Here is a 20,654-nt window from a genome sequence, read left to right on the forward strand (position 1 = left end):
ACAGCCTTTAATATATATATATATATATATATATATATATATATATATATATATATATCAGTGTCATCCTGTGTAGATGTGCAAGCTAGTCTCATGCTGTATGTTCAGATGTGTTAGTGGAGTTTCCATTGTAGGTGTTTGTTGTTTAAAGCACTGGGTGTATTTTGAGGCTTGATTGGGAGCTTGAGCAGGTGATGATTCATTCAATTAAGCATCTCCATTCAGCACCTGCTTGGTCTTGTTATAAAAAAATCACCATTGACGTGGGGTGTGTCCTGTCTCACAGCTAAACCCCCAGCCAGTGTTAAGACAAGACATGATTTGTGGCAGCCAACAAGCACTATTCAGTGCCAATCAGCCTGACATTAGAGTGAGTGATAACAATCAGTGGCTGCCAGCTGCAAACCAACGACCGACGTGTCTGGTCACATCTATTCCTTGTCACCTCCCTCTTTCCGCCCACTCCCCCTATTATTTTCTTTTAAATGGCTTTTTAGTAGATAAGGGTTTTCAATATGCATACTGTTTCTTGGGTACTTGTTGGTGTTTTCTTAAGGTAATGATCTGAGGTATGTATGGAAGCCACTGAATAACAAAATAAAAAAAGGTAATTGAAACCTTTTTTCTTGCAATTGCGAATTTATATCTTGCAATTCAGACTCTCAGAACTGTGAGAATATAAACTTGCAAATCTGAGAAATGAAGTCAAAATTGCGAGACAAACTAAAGTCACTATTCTGACTTCACAAATGCACCTTGTATCTCACAATTATGACTTTTTTATTTCAATTGTGAGTTTGTATCTCACAATTGCGAGTTTGTATCTCACAATTGTGACTTTTTTTCTCAGAATTGTGAATTTATATCTTACAGTTCTGAATTAACATGCAATTGTGAATTAAGTCAGAAATGAGAGATATATACACGCTATTCTGAGAACATATCATTCTTTTTTTCTCCCTCAAAATTGGACTTTATAACTCGCAAGTGGAAGTTTATATCTCAAAATTGTGAGAAAAAAGTCAGAATTGTGTTTTGATTGAGAATTGAGTTGTTCTCACAATTCTGACTTTATTTCACGCAATTGTGATTTTATACAGTATTATGCAATTTTAGAAATAAAGTCAGAATTGCAAGAAAAACTCACAATTCTGACTTTTTCTTACAAATGCGACTTTGTATCTCGCAATTCTGTTTTTTTTTCTCACAATTCCGAGTTTAGATCTCACATTTTTGACTTTTTTTCTCCAATTGCATGATATAAACTCACAATTGCAGGAAATAAAGTCAGAATTGTGAGAAAAACTCACAATACTGACTTTTTTCTCACAATTCCAAGTTTATACTTTTTCTCGCAATTGTGAGTTTAAAAAAAAGTGTGAATTGCGAGTTTATATCATACAATTCAGAGAAAAAAAGTCAAAATTGCGAGAAAAAAGTCAGAATTGCGAGATATAAACTCAGAATTGTGAGAAAAAAGTCAGAATTGTGAGATACAAAGTCGCAATTGTGAGAAAAGTAATTGTTTTTTTTCTTGCAATTCTGACTTTATTTCTTGCAATTGTGAGGTTATATCATGCAATTCGGAGAAAAAAAAGTCTGAATTATGAGAAAAAAGTCAGAATTGCGAGATACAAAGTTGCTTTTGTGAGAAAAAAAGTGAATTGTGAGATAAAAAGTTGCATTTGTGAGTTTATTGCTCACAATTGTACGTTTATTTCCAGCAAATTGTGAGTTTATATCATGCAATTCAAAGAATATAAGGTCAGAATTGTGAGTTCATATATTATCTCGCATTTATGACTTTATCACTCACAATTGCGAGTCTATATCACGCAATTCTTACTTTATAACTCGCAATTGCAAGTTTATATTTCACAGTTTCGAGAAAAAAAGTGAAAATTGCGTGTTTGTATCACACAATTCTAAAAAAAAAAAGTCCGAATTGTAAGAATTGTGTTTTTTTTATTCAGTGGAGAAAACAGGCTTCCACAGATATGGCCTTCTCTGCCTCTCTAAATGGAAATAATGTACCACTTCCTCAATAGTAAGCAGAATGCTTTTGTTTTGCTCTTCTGGTCATTGCTGTTAGTACATACCAGTGTGGCACATTTGAGCATTAATGTCAGTTATTATATGTTTTCCTGTAGTCCTTCCAGATGTTTTTCCAAACAACAGTGAGAGGATCTTTGATATAAAGCAGAATGCACAAGTACAGTGCCCGCACAACTCCTGGTAACACCTGGTTGACTTCCTAAATCCCATCATCCATCTCTCCTTCCCCCATTGTTGTGACCTTCTTCAACCCTGTTTACAAGACTTTGATTCCTGACCTCTGACTTCTGACAGACTGGCACATCTGGTCAGGTGTATATGAGCACTTTGAGCGATATGAATTATGCTGTTCTCAGGCAAGACGTAGAGATATGTGACCGTACACCCACAGACACAGTGATTAGAGCAGTGCTAAAGCATTTCTAAAACAACCACCTGTCAGGTCGATAGTCTGCAGCGGGACAAAGAAAAACAAGTAGAAAGTAATATACAAAAGAATCATGGGATAGCTTTCATCTTTGCTTTTCAAGCTTTTGTTTGCCCCCCTAAGGCCACACTCAATCTTAACTTATCTTCTGTGTGTAGCAGTGAGTTATGAATTTTCTCTTTTCCTTGTTTTTACAGTTCCACTCTTTCGCTCTCTCCTTGTGTAGTAGGATTAGTTGTGTATCCCGGCTGGAAAACACGCAGGGAATTTGTGGCCGGTTGTAGTCCTTTCTTCACTTCTTTTATAGAAGTTAAGCTTCTCTCTGTCATATTTGCTAGGCCCTGATTCGTCTAAATGAATGGGTTTTTTTAACTTAAACATCTTTGCAAAGAGAAAACAGAGGAAGGTGAACTTCAGAAGCTGCTTTGGTCTTCTTTTCTTCCTTATCTTCTTTTCTCTCGCGTCCTCCTTCCCTCCTTTCTCTCGTTTCTTCAGCACCCACCCCTCTCTATTCACAGCCCTGGGCGTCTTTTGCCATCAAAGGAGGACTGGCTTAATGGTGTGTAGGTAAGTCTGTTGTCAGCCATTCACCCTGCCCATGACAAAAAAGAAAAAAAGAAGTTGGTCTCCTAACAAAGGACATGTCCGACAGGGAGATATTTTAACCAGATCATGGCCCCACTGCAGGAATCTGTGAATGGGGTCATTGTTTTGAAGGAGACAGAGGGACACGGGGGAAGGGAGAGAGATTTTTTTACTTTTCACCTATGTTTCTCTTTTTTTTTTTTTTTTTTTTTGGAGTAGTAGTAAAAGTTAATAAATCAGGCCTGCTTGTTTAGCACCTCCTGTCAAGGTAGTTGCATCCATTAACCCTTCTGTGTGTGAGTTTACTGTACTGAGGAAACTATACTAAAGTCATTCTAAAGTTACACCTTTTTGTAACACTTTACTACATTAACTACATTAGTTAACATGAACAGACAATGAAATGTGCTTCTAAAGCATTAATTAATCATAGTTCATTTTAACTTTTACTAATATGAGCTAAAATGAACTAACATTGAAGAGTTGTATTTTAATAAACTACCTTTAACAAATGCTCATTGTTAGTTAATGCATTACCTAAGGTTAACTAAAGAGACCTTATTGTAAATTTTTAACAACTTTTGTTTACCCTTGTGCTTTATATACTTCTCAGAAATATACTTATAAAACATTTAAGTATACTTGACTTATACTTAGAATGAGTCTAAATATATTTGAGCTATACTTGTGCTCTGAGAATCTGTGTTTTCATTGTTACACGCTAGGGACGCTGTTGTACATCTTCTGTACAGAATTTTCAAAACACAAGTGAAGAAAAAACAGAAACAACCGATGCATGTAATGTAATCTAACGCAATCGTCAGACATTAAACAGCATCAAAACCATAGTTATGTAAAACTATGTAATGTTATGGAATAAATTGTCGACCCATGAAGACATAGGCTCAATCCCAATTCTACCCCTTACCCCTACACTTAGCCCTACCCCTCCGTTTGGCGCGTTCACGTGAAGGGGTAGGGGTGTCTCATTTCTCTTTTGGTTGGAGGGGTAGGGGTAAGGGGAAGGGCCAGATAGCCCTCCAAACGAAGATTTTTCAGGACCTCACTTCAAACGAAGGGCTAAGAGAAATTTCCAACATGGCTGCTCACTCGAGCAAGCAGACTCGTAAATATAAGTAATTTTTGCCTTTAATAAGGATTTTCATGACAATGTTTCATTATATGTATATTACCTTAAATCTTGTGTTTGTGTTTATGGTGTTGTTTTGTAAATAAACGTTTGCAAAAAAATCGCTAAAGTTTGCTAGCAGATAGCACTGATTGCACGATATTACAAAATATATTTTTATGTCATATACACTTGACAGCATGTTAGAAACACGAAAGACCAGTGGCACGGCAATTTGCAACGGTGGTGTAGTGGATGGTGTACGCTGGTAACGTATACGGTGTATACACACTTCCACTTTTTAAATCCCCTCTGATGCGCATTATTCAGTGTCCTGCATTCGCCAAAATCATGGCAGTCCACCACATCCAGTCATGTGAATAAATGTAAATATTCGCTCAAAACACCCAATAAAGGCAGTGATGATGCAGTCAGGACCGTGGAGCCGGCTTGCTTTGAAATGTATTTAATGATTGCGCCTAACGCACCTGCGCCCGCTCACCGCACCAGTAATTTAAATCAGTACATAATAATAAAAACGATACCTTACAAATAAAATGAAGCTGATTTTTACGACCAGAAATTTCTTAAACCAGTGAACCCCTATAAACATTTTAGTCCAAGGATCCAGAAAACGTTCAAAACGAAATTCACAAATGAAGCATATATACTTCTCCAGGCACCACTACACTGATTAGCAATTTGCCGCACATGTGATAATGCGTTGTTTGTTTTGCTTACGGCCACATGTGAATGAACGGTGCGTACACCGTACATTTGTACTTTTTGCAACATGACAACATTTTGACATCTTGGAATGAGTGATAAACATCTGCGCATGTCCTCTGACGTAACATTAGGAACTAGCGACAACGTATGATGACGTATCACAGTGTTGTAGTGGTGTCCCATTTCTTAGGGGAAATATTTTAGCCCTTCCCCTTTACACTTTGTTTCAAGGGACAAGGGGAAGGGGCGAGGGGTAGGCGAAGGGGTAGAAAATAGAATTGGGATTGGGCCATAATAATGACTGTCAAGCTTTGGGGTGGATCGACTCCATCTACCTCTGACTCCGTCTGTCAGTGTTTTTATTTAGATTGCTAAGTAAGTGTCAGTGGCTGGAATTTCTTCTACATTTGTGAACACATAAAGACATATTTTTGTGTGTGTGTGTGTGTGTGTGTGTGTGTGTGTGTGTGTGTGTGTGTGTGTGTGTATGTGTGTACCTGGTATTTATCACGTTGCGGTCCCCATGAGGAAACAGGCTTATAAATCATGCACAATGAGTTTTTTTGAGGAAGTAAAGGTATGCACAATCTCCTGTGAGGGCTAGGTTTAGGTGTAGGGCGATAGAAAGTACGGTTTGTGCAGTATAAAAACCATTACGCCTATGGAATGTCCCCATAAAACATGTAAACCCAACATGTGTGTGTGTGTGTGTGTGTGTGTGTGTGTGTGTGTTCCCCTATTATGCCAGCTCAATGTTTGCATTAACTAGGAGATGAGGAATTCCTCAACATAACTTAATCAAGGGTTGCAGACAAGCATACACACACACACGAGTGGTCTTGCACTACAGTCACACAAGTACAGTATAGAGTACTTGAGGTATTTGAGGCACACTGATGTGTAGTCTTACACATATGCTTCTTCCTCATTCATTTGCTCTCATCCTGGCAGCTTAGCGTTCAGGTGATCCTTTCTGGTAAAGCTGCCAAAAAAAGATCCTAGTACTGTGAGACATCCTTTTTTCTATAAATAGCAGAGCTGACGAGTGAGATACTTGCTCAAAACATAGTGATGTGCCAATGGAGGCAGAATTTTAATAGATACTGTCTTATAAAATATGTTTTAACCAAATTCTGAGGCAGAATTGTGTGTATCTTTTATGACAAGTATATATTGTGGTAAGCTTAAGGCGGGCGTACACGGTGCGATTTTTGAGGTCGTACGAGCTCGCATGCGATTTTTGTGGTTATCGGAGGGAATCGTCTCTTCTCGTATGGTCGGGGCTCGTATGGTGTATGACAACTTACGAGACGAGCAGAGTGCCTTACGAGCACTTCACGACCTCACGATCATTTTTAAACATGTCAAAAAACTTCGGGAGCTGTCGGATTGAAGACGTGACATGTGTGCTGTTGAACGAGCTGATTTGTTGAGCAAACTGCAAATGACCAATCAGAAGCTAAAGAAAACCACAGAAGAAGATGAACATGACAGCGCCACACGGTGACTTGGACTATTGAGAAAGAGGATAACCTCGCTGAACTTTGGCAAGAACAGCGAGCGCTGTATGAGTTATCGATCGGTGATCGATCACCTATTGTTTGCTACAGCTATTGCTAGCTATAGTGGTGGCCAACTAGCCCCCTCGACGTGCATAATACTAGGTTAAAACATACATTACAATGCTGTACAGTGCTGTAGCATTGCAGTTCCAATGTCTTTAATTTAATGCTTGTTAGCACTGCTGTAGAGGTGAAGTTTTGTCAAGTTTGCAACGAGTGTACACACGCAATGGTGATCAGACGGTTCCTGCATGTGTAGCAAAGTATCACAGCTCATATTTTTTATATGCAGTTATGAGATAGACAGAGAGCAGTTTTATTGAACAGTACATACACAGTATACACAGCCTTCCTCTCAGAATGTGATCGGCAGGTTTTAAAATCGTGCCGTGTACCACTGCGTCCGTAAAAAAAAGTCACTCGTGACGTGTGCGTGACCATACGGTCTTCCGACTGTCCGAATTCGCACCGTGTACGGCCGCCTTTAGTAAAACAAAAAAAAATCCAAAATGGTGAATGTATTCTTTAAACAAGAATATTTATTAATTATTTAATTCATGTGCACTACCATTCAAAAGTTTGGAGTTAGATTTATAATTTTTTTTACACTTTTTTTTCATCAAGGATGCATTAGATTGACAGTAAAAATTTTTACATACAGTTGAAGTCAAAAGTTTACATACACCTTGCAGAATCTGCAAAATGTTAATTATTTTACTAAAATAAGAGAGATCACACAAAATTCATGTATTTTTTTTTTTTATTTAGTACTGACGTAAATAAGATTTTTCTCATAAAAGATATACTCCACAAGAGAAAATAATAGTTATAGAATTTATAAAAATGACCCCGTTCAAAAGTTTACATACACTTGATTCTTAATAATGTATTGTTAGCTGAATGATCCACAGCTGTTTTTTTGTTTAGTGATAGTTGTTCATGAGTCCCTTGTTTGTCCTGAACAGTTAAACTGCCTGCTGTTCTTCATAAAAATCCTTCAGGTCCCACAAATTCTCTGGTTTTTCAGCGTGTTTTTGAACCCTTTCCAACAATGACTGTATAATTTTGAGATCCATCTTTTCACACTGAGGACAACTGAGGGACTCATACACAACTATTACAGAAGATTCAAACGCTCACTGATGCTCCAGAAGAAAACACAATGCATTAAGAGCCAGGGGTGAAAACCTTTGAACAGAATGGGGATGTGCAGATTTTTCTTATTTTGCCTAAATATCATATTTTTTTAATTTAGTACTGCCCTTTAGAGGCTACAATAGATCATTTTCAGAAGATCTGTTTCTTAGAAGACAAAATAAGTTAAATATACCCTGATCTTCAAATTCCAAAAGTTTTCAAGTTTGGCTCTTAATGCATTCTGTTTCCTTCTGAAGTGTCAGTGAGCATTTAAACGTTCTGTAATAGTTGTGTATGAGTCCCTCAGTTGTCCTTTGTGTGGAAAGATGGGTCTTATAATCATACAGTCATTGTTGGAAAGGGTTCATACTTATTATTAGTTTGTGTTATGTATGTCATGTTATGTATGTTCGCTTGTTAAGTGATAATGTAATGCGCGTCCAACGAATGCTGTTTCCTGGTCCAAGCCTCAACTTATTTCCCTTGAGAATACTATCTTTACGGCCGGTCATGGGCACTGTTAATTCATATATTCATATAGCTAAACATTTTTAAAGTTATGGTGTGCACTACAGACTCTGTGCTAACAGTGTCCCAAACACAAATCATTGTTAGATTTATTTATTTATATGTATATTTTCATTGTCTGGCGATCTGGGATATTGTTGTTTTCTCGTGGCATCTGATAGAGCGTTTGGACACGGAAGCGGTGACGTGTGACGTCAGACTTAACAAGCGAATAGCATTAGCAAGTAGTATCAACATGCAAGTGATGTGATTTTGTGGCCCAACATGAATTTATTTAGTGATTATGGTATCCATTCCTTACCCCTGTGTGGAATTCTCTGCTGAATGGAGAAAGGAAAAGCTCCTCCTCTTTTTGTTGCTTGCTGCTTCCACTTCAAAGAGCGTTATTAGCATCCCAGCACTTAGCCTTGGAAATTACAGCCTGGAGATATGAGACCTGTGCCTTACCTTTCATCAGAGTGATTGCACATAAGTGGGTAATGTTCACACTGGCAGCAGTGGCACTGGCTCTCTGATATATGCTTTGGATTGACTCTCACTAGAGCACCAGAGTGCTGGCTGTCTTGGCCGGCTTTAAAAAATTCTGAATGTGAAAGCTTGTAAAAGTCAGCAAAGGGTACAGTAAATGCCCAGAGCAGTGACGAATGATGAGACTAAACTTCAGGTATGCTAAACTTACAGTGTCAACATTGAGTGAGGAGACACCTCAACCTGATCTGGATGTAGTCATCATTCTGGCAGTAGTGTGAATGTGTGAGCAGGATCTATTCTGGGATCAGCAGGAAAGAATTCACTCTGTACTGACGGAGTACATGCACAGCCACCTTCACCCGCTGTTGATTTATTACTATTGGATCATAGCAGTCAAAGATATGTGCTTGAACATTTGTAGAAGCTCTGTGAGACCCTCACACACATACTCTGAAGGACCTGTTGAAGCAGTGTTCTGAGGTAGGCAGGTGCTGGGGCTTGCCAGAGTAGGGTGTAGAGCTTCTCTCCAACTCTGCATGCCTTCAGTGAGCGTGCCCAGACTTCCGTGTATGATGTAATGTGCCTGTGGGCAGCTTTGTCAGTTTCCAAAAGTCCAGAATGACTCGGTTAATGACATAGTAAATCTCTCTAATAATGGAAGCCATATTTTGTCATGTGCCTGCCTCTGTGTCTAGGGAATAACTACAACAAACCTCAGTTAATGATAATTTTGACTGACTGACACACTTGTATGGAAAACGTTTCTGTCACTGAATAAACAATTAAAAAAAAAAGGTAATTGCGAGTTTTTATTTCACAATTCTGACTTTTCACACAAATGCAAGTTTTTTCCGAAGTGAGAATAGTGAGATACAAGCTCACAATTGCGATAAAGAATTTGGAAATAAAATAAAATTTTCTTGCAATTTTTTTTTTTTTTTTTTTACAATTCTGAGTTTATATCTCACAATTTTGACTTTTTTCTTGCAATTCTAATTTTTTTTCTCAGAATTGTGAGATATAAACTCACAATTGCGAGTTATAAATTCCAGTTCTGAGGGGTAAAAAAACACTGATATGTTCTCAGAATTTATATATCACAATTCTAACTTAACAACAATTGTATGTTATAAAGTCAGAAATGCAAGATATAATCTCGCAATTCTGAGAAAAAAGTCGCATTTTTGAGAAAGACACTCACAATTGTGAGAAAGAAACTCGTAATTCTGAGAAAAAAGTCACAATTGCAAGACATAGACTCACAATTCTCCGAAAAAAGTCACAATTGTGACAGGAACTCACAATTCTGAGATAGAAGCTCATAATTCTGAGAAAAAAGATTTATTTGAAAAAAAAAAGACAGTTGTGAGATAGAAGCAATTCTGAGAAAAAAGTAAATTGAGAAACATAAATTCACAATTCTGAGAAAAAAAGTTTATATCTTGGAATTCTGAGGTTTTTTTCTTGCAGTTGCGAACTTGTATCAGGCAATACTGACTTTATAACTCACAGCTGCAAAATTATATCATACAGTTCTGAGAATTTTTTTTATTTTTTATTCAGTGGCGGAAACAGGCTTCCATACTTATGCGTATACACATGCGGAATTTTGCACAGTTGTGGTAGCTGACCAGGTGATTAGTAGTGCATTGTATTAGATTTTATACAAAGTACCAACAAGCTGCTGGTAATAATAGAAAATCGTATTCTCATTCTCGTATTCTCACCATAATGTGAAAATATAAGGACATTCAAGATGTGAAGTACTTCTGTTTGTGTTGCCTTCATACTGATTTAAATAAATATGTTTAATTATCATTTTGTTAAAATAATAATCATAATGTGACCTGGTGAGTTTCCTCATTACAATTCATCATTATATACGGATTTCCCAGGTGTCAGCAAGTCACTGAATAGCAAGCAAGCAATTATGAGTATACACTTTAGTATTTTCTATGATTTCATCAAGTTCATTCTGGTGTTTGAAGCATGTTGTGCATTCAGATTTTTGTTTTACTTGGATGACATTAGACATATGTAGGTCAGGGTCTGTCAGTGGGGGGCCTGGGGTTTTAAGAGACCATCAAAACCAAATATATATGCAGTTGATAGTAAAGGAACTGTGCTTGTTTGGCCTGAGGTAAACTGTGAAGTACTGAAAGTTTAAACACAGCTGTGAGAATGGACACATATGACCGGCAGACCCTAATGAAAGGACTGTAAGAGCTTAGCCTGTTTTGTAGGGGGTCTGTTTAGAAAACTGCAGAAACAAGGATAAAAGGTGAAGGATAAAATAAAGGAACTCGAAAACATCTACAAGCCAGGATCTGTGCACTGTCTTCACGTTCATTTGAGTAAGACACTCAAAAAGCAAGGCATTTCCTGTCAGATGTTGAGATGACATTCTGCAGCTGGATTTGTGATGTTTAAAAATAAGGTTTTATTGATGTAAATCTGGCTGGTTTAAGATGCTAGATGTTTGTACAGCAATAGTATGTTATAAATGAAACACGTTAATAAACATTCTAGTTTGCGCTCTTTCAAACAGTCCTCATCATGTAAATGTAAACCTTGTTTACGTTTTTTGCTTTGGTGTTTGCATTTTTTTTTAGTTTAATACTGTTAAAATAATTAAGTCCTGACCAGTTGCAGTTAGTAATTGAGTTTGTATATCTCTATTAAATCTGTTTTTATTATGTATTTTGTTACTTTTTATCACATATACACTCTTAAAAATAAAGGCTCCAATTGATTTTTTGCAGTGATGCCATAGAAGGGCCATTTTTGGTTCCCCAAAGAATCTATCAGTAAACAGCTCTTAAAAGAACCATTTTGAAGAACATTTAAAAAATCTAAAGAACTTCTTTCCACTGTAAAGAACCTTTTCTGCATTTGAAAGGTTCCATGAATGTTCAACCATTATGGAACCATTAATGCCAATAAAAAAACTTTATTTTAAGAGTGTACATTACAGTTCTAAAGTTCCGGGTTGCTAAGATTTTTGAATAAGAACTTATACAGTTCTTATACAGAATTTGTACATCAGATTCATGTCCAAGTATTCTTTGTTTGCTCTGTTCTCTGGGTTGTGCCATCTGTCAGAGAAGCTCATCAGTCACAGAAGAGCAAGATAAACGTCCCTTACTCCTATGTCCTTTCCCTTTCTTCTCCTGTGGTTTTTTCAGTCTTGTTTTCTGTTCTGTCATGCACTGATATGGGTGGATTGATTGATGACAGCAGATGACAGAGGGAATGTGAGCATACAAACATCTAAACCGTGAGAGGAAACTGGAGGTTAACCTCTCTCAGAGTGTGTGTGGCCTCTGTGTTGCTCAAGTGTACATGTATGCATATGCCAATGATTCTGAAGCCTTTTGGGCTGTTTGTTTATGCATGCTGCTTGTTACCCAAGGATGACCAAACATTCCGATACAACCATAGCCATCCCAAACAAACAAACAAACCAGATATTTTGATTTGACCCTTATGTACAGTTCATCATATTCTACCCACACATTGTTTGCTGTGTGTGCAAATAACTAAAATTTTATAGATGATGCTCATTTAACAGTTGGCTAAGAGTAAAAAGATTTAACATGTACAAACACACTTCAGATGTATCAGGCTGCTTTGCTTTGGAGCAAAACATTAAGGAGGAAGGCAAGACCCTCATTGATTTCTTTGGCAAAATGTGTAAATGGATCCTGTCCTCTTGCCTGCAGGGCTGAGTGTGTGTGTGGATATGTGTGCTTAGAGATTTCGCCTTAAGTTGCACTCTTTGTCCTGCTCCAAATAGCTCAATTCATTTCCACTGAGCAAGCTAGAAAGGAATGTCAAGGTGTGCTATTGAGAGGGGCTTGTTGCTCCTTGTAGCGGAGGTTTGCTTAACTTACATGAGAGGGACCTAAATTCACATATATGGCTTATGTTTTCACTTCTCTGCCAGGTGGGTTAAGCATCTTGAAAGGAGGGTGACAAAGGTGGCGGATCTCCTCAGGGACTGGATCAGCCATTTAAAAACTGAGAGAGGGGAGTTGGATTATCCTTCTCTCCTTTCTGCATTGCCACCTGCTGTCCGCTCTAATGTGTCGGGTAGTAGTTATAGAAGAACAGGATAATTATATGACACTTAAGTTTGTGCCACTCAAGAACTGTGAGTCCACACAGAGCATCTGGTTTTGTGTCTTTGCGAAAGTATTCATACCCCTTCATTTTTTTTCATGTTTTGCCATGTTGCAGCCTTAGGTTAAACAGCTTTAAATTACTTTTTTCCACATCAATCCACACTCTAGACAGCATAATGAAAAATCACAAAACAGGTTTGTAACAGCTTTGAAAATGTATTAGAATTAAAAACTGAAATTATTTCATTGCATAAGTATTCATACCCTTTTCTGGGACACTTTATCAGTTTATCTCAAAAGCATTCATATTGCTTGTAGATGTTACTACACTTTGAGTATGATTTGAAGCAAAGGTCTAAAAGCTGAAAACGCGTATCAGAGCAAAATCCAAGCCCTGAGGTCAAAAAAAATTGCCTATAGAGCTCAGAGATAGGATTGAGTCAAGACACAGATCTGGGGAAGAGTTCAGAAAAACTTCTGCTGCATTGAAGGTTCACAAAAGCATGCAGTCTCCATTACCCTTAATGGAAGAAGCTTGGAAGAACTAGGACTCTTCCTGAAGCTGGCATCCCAGCCGAACTGAGCAATTGATGGAGAAGGGCTTTGGGTAGACTGATGACTAAGGAGCTGATGGTCACTCTAGTTGAGCTCCATGATCATATATGTAGATGGGACAAACTTACTGAAGGACAAACATCTCGCCAACACTCCACCGATCTGGGCTTAATGGTGGTGTGGCAAGACTCAATCCTCTTCTCAATGAAAAAACATGAAAACACACTTGAAATTTGCAACAAAGTACCTAAACAAGATTCTCTGGTCTGATGAACCTCAATTCCAAGCATCATTATATGGAGGAAACCAGGCACTGCACATCACCTGCAAAATAGCATCCCAACAGTAAAGTGTGGTGGTAATAGATAATTGCCAAATGCAGATGTGCAAAACCTAAAAAGACTCGAGGCATGCTTCAAGTAAGTACTAAGTTAAGGGTGTGAATACTTATGCAATGTACTTATTTCAGTGTTTTATTTTTAATAAACTTGCAAAGTTGTAACCAACCTGTTTTGTGCTTTGTCATTATGGTGTATGGAGTGTAGATTGATGTGAAAAAAGTCAACAGTTTAACATAAGGCTGCAACATAACAAAACATATATACTACCAAATGTAAATTTAAGAGGAGCTTTGTTTATCTAATTCTACGAGTCAATTTTTAAAAATATCTTTATTATTATTAGTTCAGGGAAACAATTTCAGAAAAAAAAATAGAAATACACATGGAAGTATACGTTTCAGTCTTATATTTTTAAGTTTTGTACGGTCTGCACAAAATCATTCGTTCTTTGGTTTCCCAAATTGTTTTGCGTGTGTCTGCCTTTTCCAGCAGTCATATTAAGTTCACTAGGCTTTATTTGGTCAGGATTTGTCTTGCGTGATATATGATTTTTCCCCCTCTCTCTCAGTCACTACTTCTATCTGAATCCCTCTCTGCATATTTTCCGGCCTGTTTCTGTCAGAGCAATTAGTGGTAAACAGGAGATCAGTAGAAGAGAGGCGAGGCCTGTCCAGGGCTGTCCCGGCTTTCTAACCTACTTTTTACTGGTTTCCTCTCATGTACCCCTTTTTTCATCCGTACTCATTCTCTTACTTTTGCTTTCACTCTCTTTATATCCGTCCATTATTTGCCTGAGCCAGAACCTCAGAGAAAAAATGCGGTCACAAGTTAGAAAAGTCGCAGGCTTTGTGGAGTCATGTGACGTTCTGAGTGGAGACAGGTTTCACAGGGGGCCTTACATCACCTTCACTCACACACACAGACGCTGTATACACATGCCCTTTGTGATTAGTAAATAAGGCCTTGGTTATCAGTTTTAAGACCTTTGAGGTTTTTTTTCTAGACGGCTGTCCGAATACCCCTGACCCTTTGGGCAAGTACCCACTGTCCAGAGCCTCATGGGGCCCTCATCCCCGCTTGTCTGCACCTTTTCATCCTTTAATCAAAGTGAAATGCTATCCAGTGACCTCTGAACTCCAGCAGGGGACGACCACTTAAAAGACCCTTACATGTGCAGCTTTCATTGATCACATTATTCACAGGTCTGCTGAATGAAGGGGATTGGGTTTCACAGAGCTTGTCCTACAGGTTAAGAAAGGACATGTTGTTACGTAGAATCTGTATTTGTTTATGTGTGCGCATAGTGTTTTTTGTCTTGTGGTAAATGAACTGACCAGCAGCCAGTACATGGGATAGTAATATTAGAAGTGCTGTGAAATCAATTAATCACATCCAAAATAAGTTTGTTTACATTATATATGTATATGTATATATAAACACACATAGATGTATATATTTAAGCAATATTTACATATTCATTACATATATACAGTTGAGGTCAGAATCTGCTAAATCAGAGGGATCATACAAAACGCATGTTTTTTTTTATTTATTACTGACCTGAATAAGATATTTCACATAAAAGACGTTTACATATAGTCAGCAAGAGAAAATAATAGTTGAATTTATAAAAATGGCCCTGTTCAAAAGTTTGAGGGACTATTAATATGCAACTATTACAGAAGGTTCAAACGCTCACTGATGCTTCAGAAGGAAAATTATGCATTATGAGCCAGGGGTGTAAACTTTTGAACATAATGAAGATGTATCCATGTACTGCCCTTCAGAAGCTACAGAAGATACTTACATGTTTCCCAGAAGGCAAAATAAGTTCAATTTACTCTGATCTTCAAATTCCAAAAGTTAACACCCCCCTCCAGCTCTTAACACGATGTGTTTCCTTCTGGAGCATCAGTGAGTGTTCAGACCTTTTGTAATAGTTGCATTTAAGGTCTTTAGTTGTCCTCAGAGTGAAAAGATGGATCTCAAAATCATATAGTAATTGTTGGAAAGGGTTCAAATACACAAAAATGCTGAAAAACCTAAGAATTTGTGGGACCTGAAGGATTTTTCTGAAGATCAGTGGGCAATATAACTGTTCAGGACAAACAAGGGACTCAATGAGCAACTATCACTAAAAAAAAAACTGTGGATCATTCAGGTAACAACACAGTATTAAGAATCAAGAGTATTAAGAATCGCAAGATGACCTCAACTGTATATTATAGGCCTATACATATAAATATACACAGTACTCACATATATTATGTTAAAGACAAACTTTTATTTTGGATGTGATTAATCGATTTAACATCACCAAATATTAATGACACTATGTAAAAATGTTTTGTGTGTTATGGTATCTGGTTAGCTGTAATGACCGAAAAGCATAGATAAGAAAAGAATACTTTGATTTAATTAGTGCATTAAATTGACACTGAAGGCATTTATTGTTAATTTAATATATCATTAAAGACACTTACTGTATAATACAGATTTTTTTCTAAATAAAATGGAGTAATGGCTGATGAAAATTCAGCCGTACCATCACAAGAATGAATAAATAGAAAACAGTTATTTTAAATTGTAATAATATTTCAAAATATTACTGTTTTTGCTTTATTTTTGATCAAATAATTCCAGCACTGTTAAGCATAAGAGACTACTGAAAAAAAAAAAAAAAACCTTATTGACCTCAGACTTTTGAAGCATACACTGGTCCGTTCAAATACTGTATAAATAATGTATGTTGGGGGCTTTCAGATAGAAAAACAGCATTGAAAGGAGATAGATGACAAGCATGCATTGGAATGCGATCTCAGCATGGGGTGAGGGGACAATAGTGCTCATATTTTTCTTGTATCATATCTCGTATCTTCCTCTGGTTTAGGTGGTTTATGGGGACACAAATTTGTATAGTTACAGAGGTATGACATAGGTATTACATTATAAAGGTGGTTTATGAGGGCACTTCTTTTGTCCCCACAATTCAAAATTTTTAAAAAACATACTAAATGGTGTTTTTGAAAATCTAAAAATGCAGAATGTTTTCTGTGAGGGGTAGATTTAGGTGTATGGTGATTGAAAATACAGTTTGTACAGTATAAAAACAATTACGCCTATAGAGAGTCCACGTGTGTGTGTGTGTGTGTGTGTGTGTGTGTGTGTGTATTTGAGCACTCTATAGTAAGAAGGTTTAGGTTTAGCAATTGGGATGTATAGGATACCTAAACGTCTTCACCAGTATAAACAGAATGGCCTCTAGTCCCTGTCTTTTTATTTATTTATTTTTTTTTGTGAAGTAGATCTTTTGGTATGCTGAACCAGAGGCTAAAATCCAGAGCAGGGTTTTGTCTTTTGTTCCACTGTGAGATCACATACCACTTACTGCTGTCCAGGTGATCTTCACTAGCCTGCGGGGAGACAAACAGATCAATCCTGGAATGACAGTCACTTTCACAAACTACGCTACAACTTGTTGCTTTTACACACATTCACAAATACTGAGAAGCAATAGAAGCTCATATAATTTCATTGCAGTTTTGAAAAGAGAATGTACACTGATGGATGTTATCTTTTTATTGACTGTCAATTATTTCAGAGTACAGTTTTCTTTGTAATGTATTGACGTATGACATTGACAGTAGCACAGGATTTAATCTAGTCTCTCTGTGTGTCTTTGTTTTTTTCGCAGGGATCAAATCTGCAGGAGCCATGTGCAGGCCGGGACTGCAGTGGACCATGCCCGTGTTTGCCCTTAAAGGGTACCAGGGTGAGTGATTAGAAACTCTGTTTGCCAAATGTTGAGACTGTTCATACCACTCTCTTGACCTCATCCCGTATATCATACATCACTGTTAACTGCAAATTTACCTTCAGAGCTGCACGTGCCTTTTTACTTCACTCACACACAAACAGATCTCTCATGTGTCAGGTGGACACATGAATGAACAATAACTGTTAAACGAATATCTAGACATTCATATGACACTTTATAATTTTGAATCACGAATTGTAAACATTGTTCTATTTTATTCTTACTGCAATCTCATTGACACGCTAGATATAGAAACAGAGCTCAAGAACAAACATAGAGCAAGTCACATAGTCAAGAGTTCATTGTTCAAACCAAACTGATACGAAACTGTCTCAAATGCCCTGTTCACACATACCGCTGGAGGTCACAAGGTCGCTGTACTGTTAGTTGGTCATTAACTGCTTGTCAACAATCTGATCACAAATGAGATGGATTGCAAATTTAAGACTTAAATGCATACCTCGGGTCTTAACGACCTGGGACTACCCGATCCAAATTCAAAATTGAGATTTTGGTATCAATGGAAAGAGACTGTAAGCTTTAAAATGATATCCTTCTAAAAAAATAAGTTCACTGAAAAAATCACTGACTAGCCTTAGCCAATCTTGCTAGCTTGTTTACACAGAGCGCTGCTAGTCTGACAAAAGGATGGCTGGACCAATCGCGTGCCGGTCAGTCGAAACTGACAAATGATTAGCATTTATGTCACTTTGTGTACATTTCTGAGCTTTTTGATTGGTTTTATACAGGTTTTATTCCGGATTAGTGATGTTTGAGAGGATACCAGAAATATAGGGAAATGCTCAGAAGTGACGAGAGGAGTTGAGAAAAGCAATGTTCTTTCCAGCGAATTTAGTAAAACTTTAAGTCAACTTTAATAGTCATTTAAATACCTTTACTCAATTATTTGGACTACGAAACTTTATTTTTGAATGTCTGTTCTTTGAAATTAGCAAAAAAAAAAGAAAAATTGTTTTTTTTTTTTCATCGTTTTTCCACATTATCAGCCGTATCTTAAAACATAACTTTGCGACTTCTGACTTATTTCGCCAGATCAGGTCACAAATATTGACCTTGAAGTAACTGAAAACGATAGTTTTAAGAATATGGTTGAGATCGCAATGAGCCAGATCCTGAATGTACTGTGGAAGTGCGCTCATAAGAGGGTGGTGATGCTAAAATCATATGCTCAAATTGAACTCTTCTAAGTTTCAAAAGTTAACGAAATATGCTTTATTTTATTCTTCCGTAATTGTTCTTAAAATACACTCTTAAAAATAAAGGTGCTTCACGATGCCATAGAAGAACCTTTTTTGTCTAAATGGTTCCATAAAGAAACTTTAACATCTGAAGAACCTTTCTGTTTCACAAAAGGTTATTTGTGTGAAAGAAGGTTCTTCAGATTATAAAAAGGTAAGAAAGAGATGTGTTACAACCCTAGATGGTCAATCAAGGGGAAAAGGGGAGTAACATTAAGTTGGGAGAAATACACATCTGCACAACACACAACGCACCAGGTGAGGAGTAAATCCAGAGAAGTTCTGTACTGCCAATAGTGCTCTTTTATTTACACAATGTGGGAACTTGAGAGATATTTACAAAAATAAGAAAATAAGTAAATGTGAATAATATATATAAATATTTACATGGTATGGTCACAAGAAAACACAACAGACAGATGTGAAACACGGAAGAGAATTGGAGAAGGGACACGGGCGGCATCCAAAGCAAAGAAATAAACAAAACAAAACAGTCTACCTAGAATTACCAGCCTCTTACCTATCTACCAAAAGAAAACCATGAAATGAAAAGGAGTCTTTGCGTCCGTGACGCACTACCTGCCCTACACTGACTAATACAAAAGACAAAAATTACAGCGGGTGGAGCACGCCCCTAAACTAGTGCGTCTAATACAATATAGTGAAATACCTGCGTGTGCACAATGTATGTCGCGCGACTTTCTTACCTGTCCCTTTCTCCAACCTCGGAATGAGACAATCAACTAGAGGTAAACGAATGGAGATGGGATACTGAGCAAATGGGATATGTACAATATGAAACACAGGCTACACAGATTCACTATCACACCAAAGGACACACAGAAACGAAGTCGAAGGCTAGCTCGCGAGTGGCGTCTTCACTCCACTTTTATCTACGGGACACGGATGAAATTGGCGGGCTGGCCAGTGACGTCACGGGAGCACGGGAATCAGGTGAGCGGCGTGGACCAATGGGAGGGAACTGCGAAAGTGAAAGTAAGAACAAGAGAAACTCGGAGAGGAAGATAAACAGATCGAAAGAACCTTTGACTGAATGGTTCTTTGAGGAACCAAAAATGTTTCTTCTATGGCATCGCTTGTAGAGCCCGCACCTTTCTTTTTAAGAGTGTATAAAGAGAGTTTTTTGCTTTTGCAGAAGTTAGAGATCCATCCGTGCTGGATATATAGGTCTGGGTTGCTAAAGACACGAATATGTAATAATGATTGGTGTAACATTCATGCATTTAAGGGTTGAAGGATTAGTTCATGTCCTTTCCTGATTATTTACTCACCCTATGTCATCCAAAATGTTTACGTCATTCTTTTTTCAGTCAAAAAGAAATTAAGGTTTTTGAGGAAAACATTCCAGGATTTGTCTCCATATAGTGGACTTCAATGGGACCCAGTGGGTTGAAGGTCCAAATTGCAGTTTCAATGCATCTTCAAATGGCTCTACACCAGTGGTTCTCAATCCTGGTCCTGGGGGACCCCTGCTCTGCACATTTTGCATGTCTCCCTTATTTAACACACCTGATTGAGATCATCAGCTCATTAGTAGAGATCCATGAACTGAACTAACAAGCTGAAGATCTCAATCAGGTGTGTTAAATAAGAGAGACATGCAAAATGTGCAGAGCAGGGGTCCTCCAGGACCAGGATTGAGAACCACTGCTCTACACAATCCCAGCCAAGGAATAAGGGTCTTATCTACTGAAAGACTCATCATTTATTTTCTAAAAAAAAAATTATATACTTTTTATATCTCTGCTTTGCGCATGCGCAGCTTGACGTATTACGTAATCGCGTTGGAAACATAAAGCGAAAAACTCCATCGCATTTTCTCCTCCAACTTTAAAGGCCGTTTGACTTACTTTACACGTTCACTTTGTAAACGCTGGGTCAGTACTTCGGCCTATGGCATTACCTTTCCAATGT

The 20,654-nt window shown here is 37.6% G+C and overlaps 1 protein-coding gene across 3 annotated transcripts in view; it reads left to right on the forward strand.

The window, feature by feature from the left end:
• The window catches only part of col4a6 (collagen, type IV, alpha 6), a 133,641-nt gene that overhangs the window by 46,731 nt on the left and 66,256 nt on the right, over nucleotides 1-20,654 (forward strand). For all 3 annotated transcript variants that reach the window (XM_073835986.1, XM_073835985.1, XM_073835987.1), the window contains exon 4: nucleotides 17,338-17,415. In XM_073835986.1, the coding sequence (XP_073692087.1) occupies nucleotides 17,338-17,415 (78 nt within the window). The remainder of the gene's footprint in view (nucleotides 1-17,337; nucleotides 17,416-20,654) is intronic.

The sequence above is a fragment of the Garra rufa genome, chromosome 3 (assembly GCF_049309525.1).
Source record: "Garra rufa chromosome 3, GarRuf1.0, whole genome shotgun sequence".
Taxonomy (NCBI): Eukaryota; Metazoa; Chordata; class Actinopteri; order Cypriniformes; family Cyprinidae; genus Garra; species Garra rufa.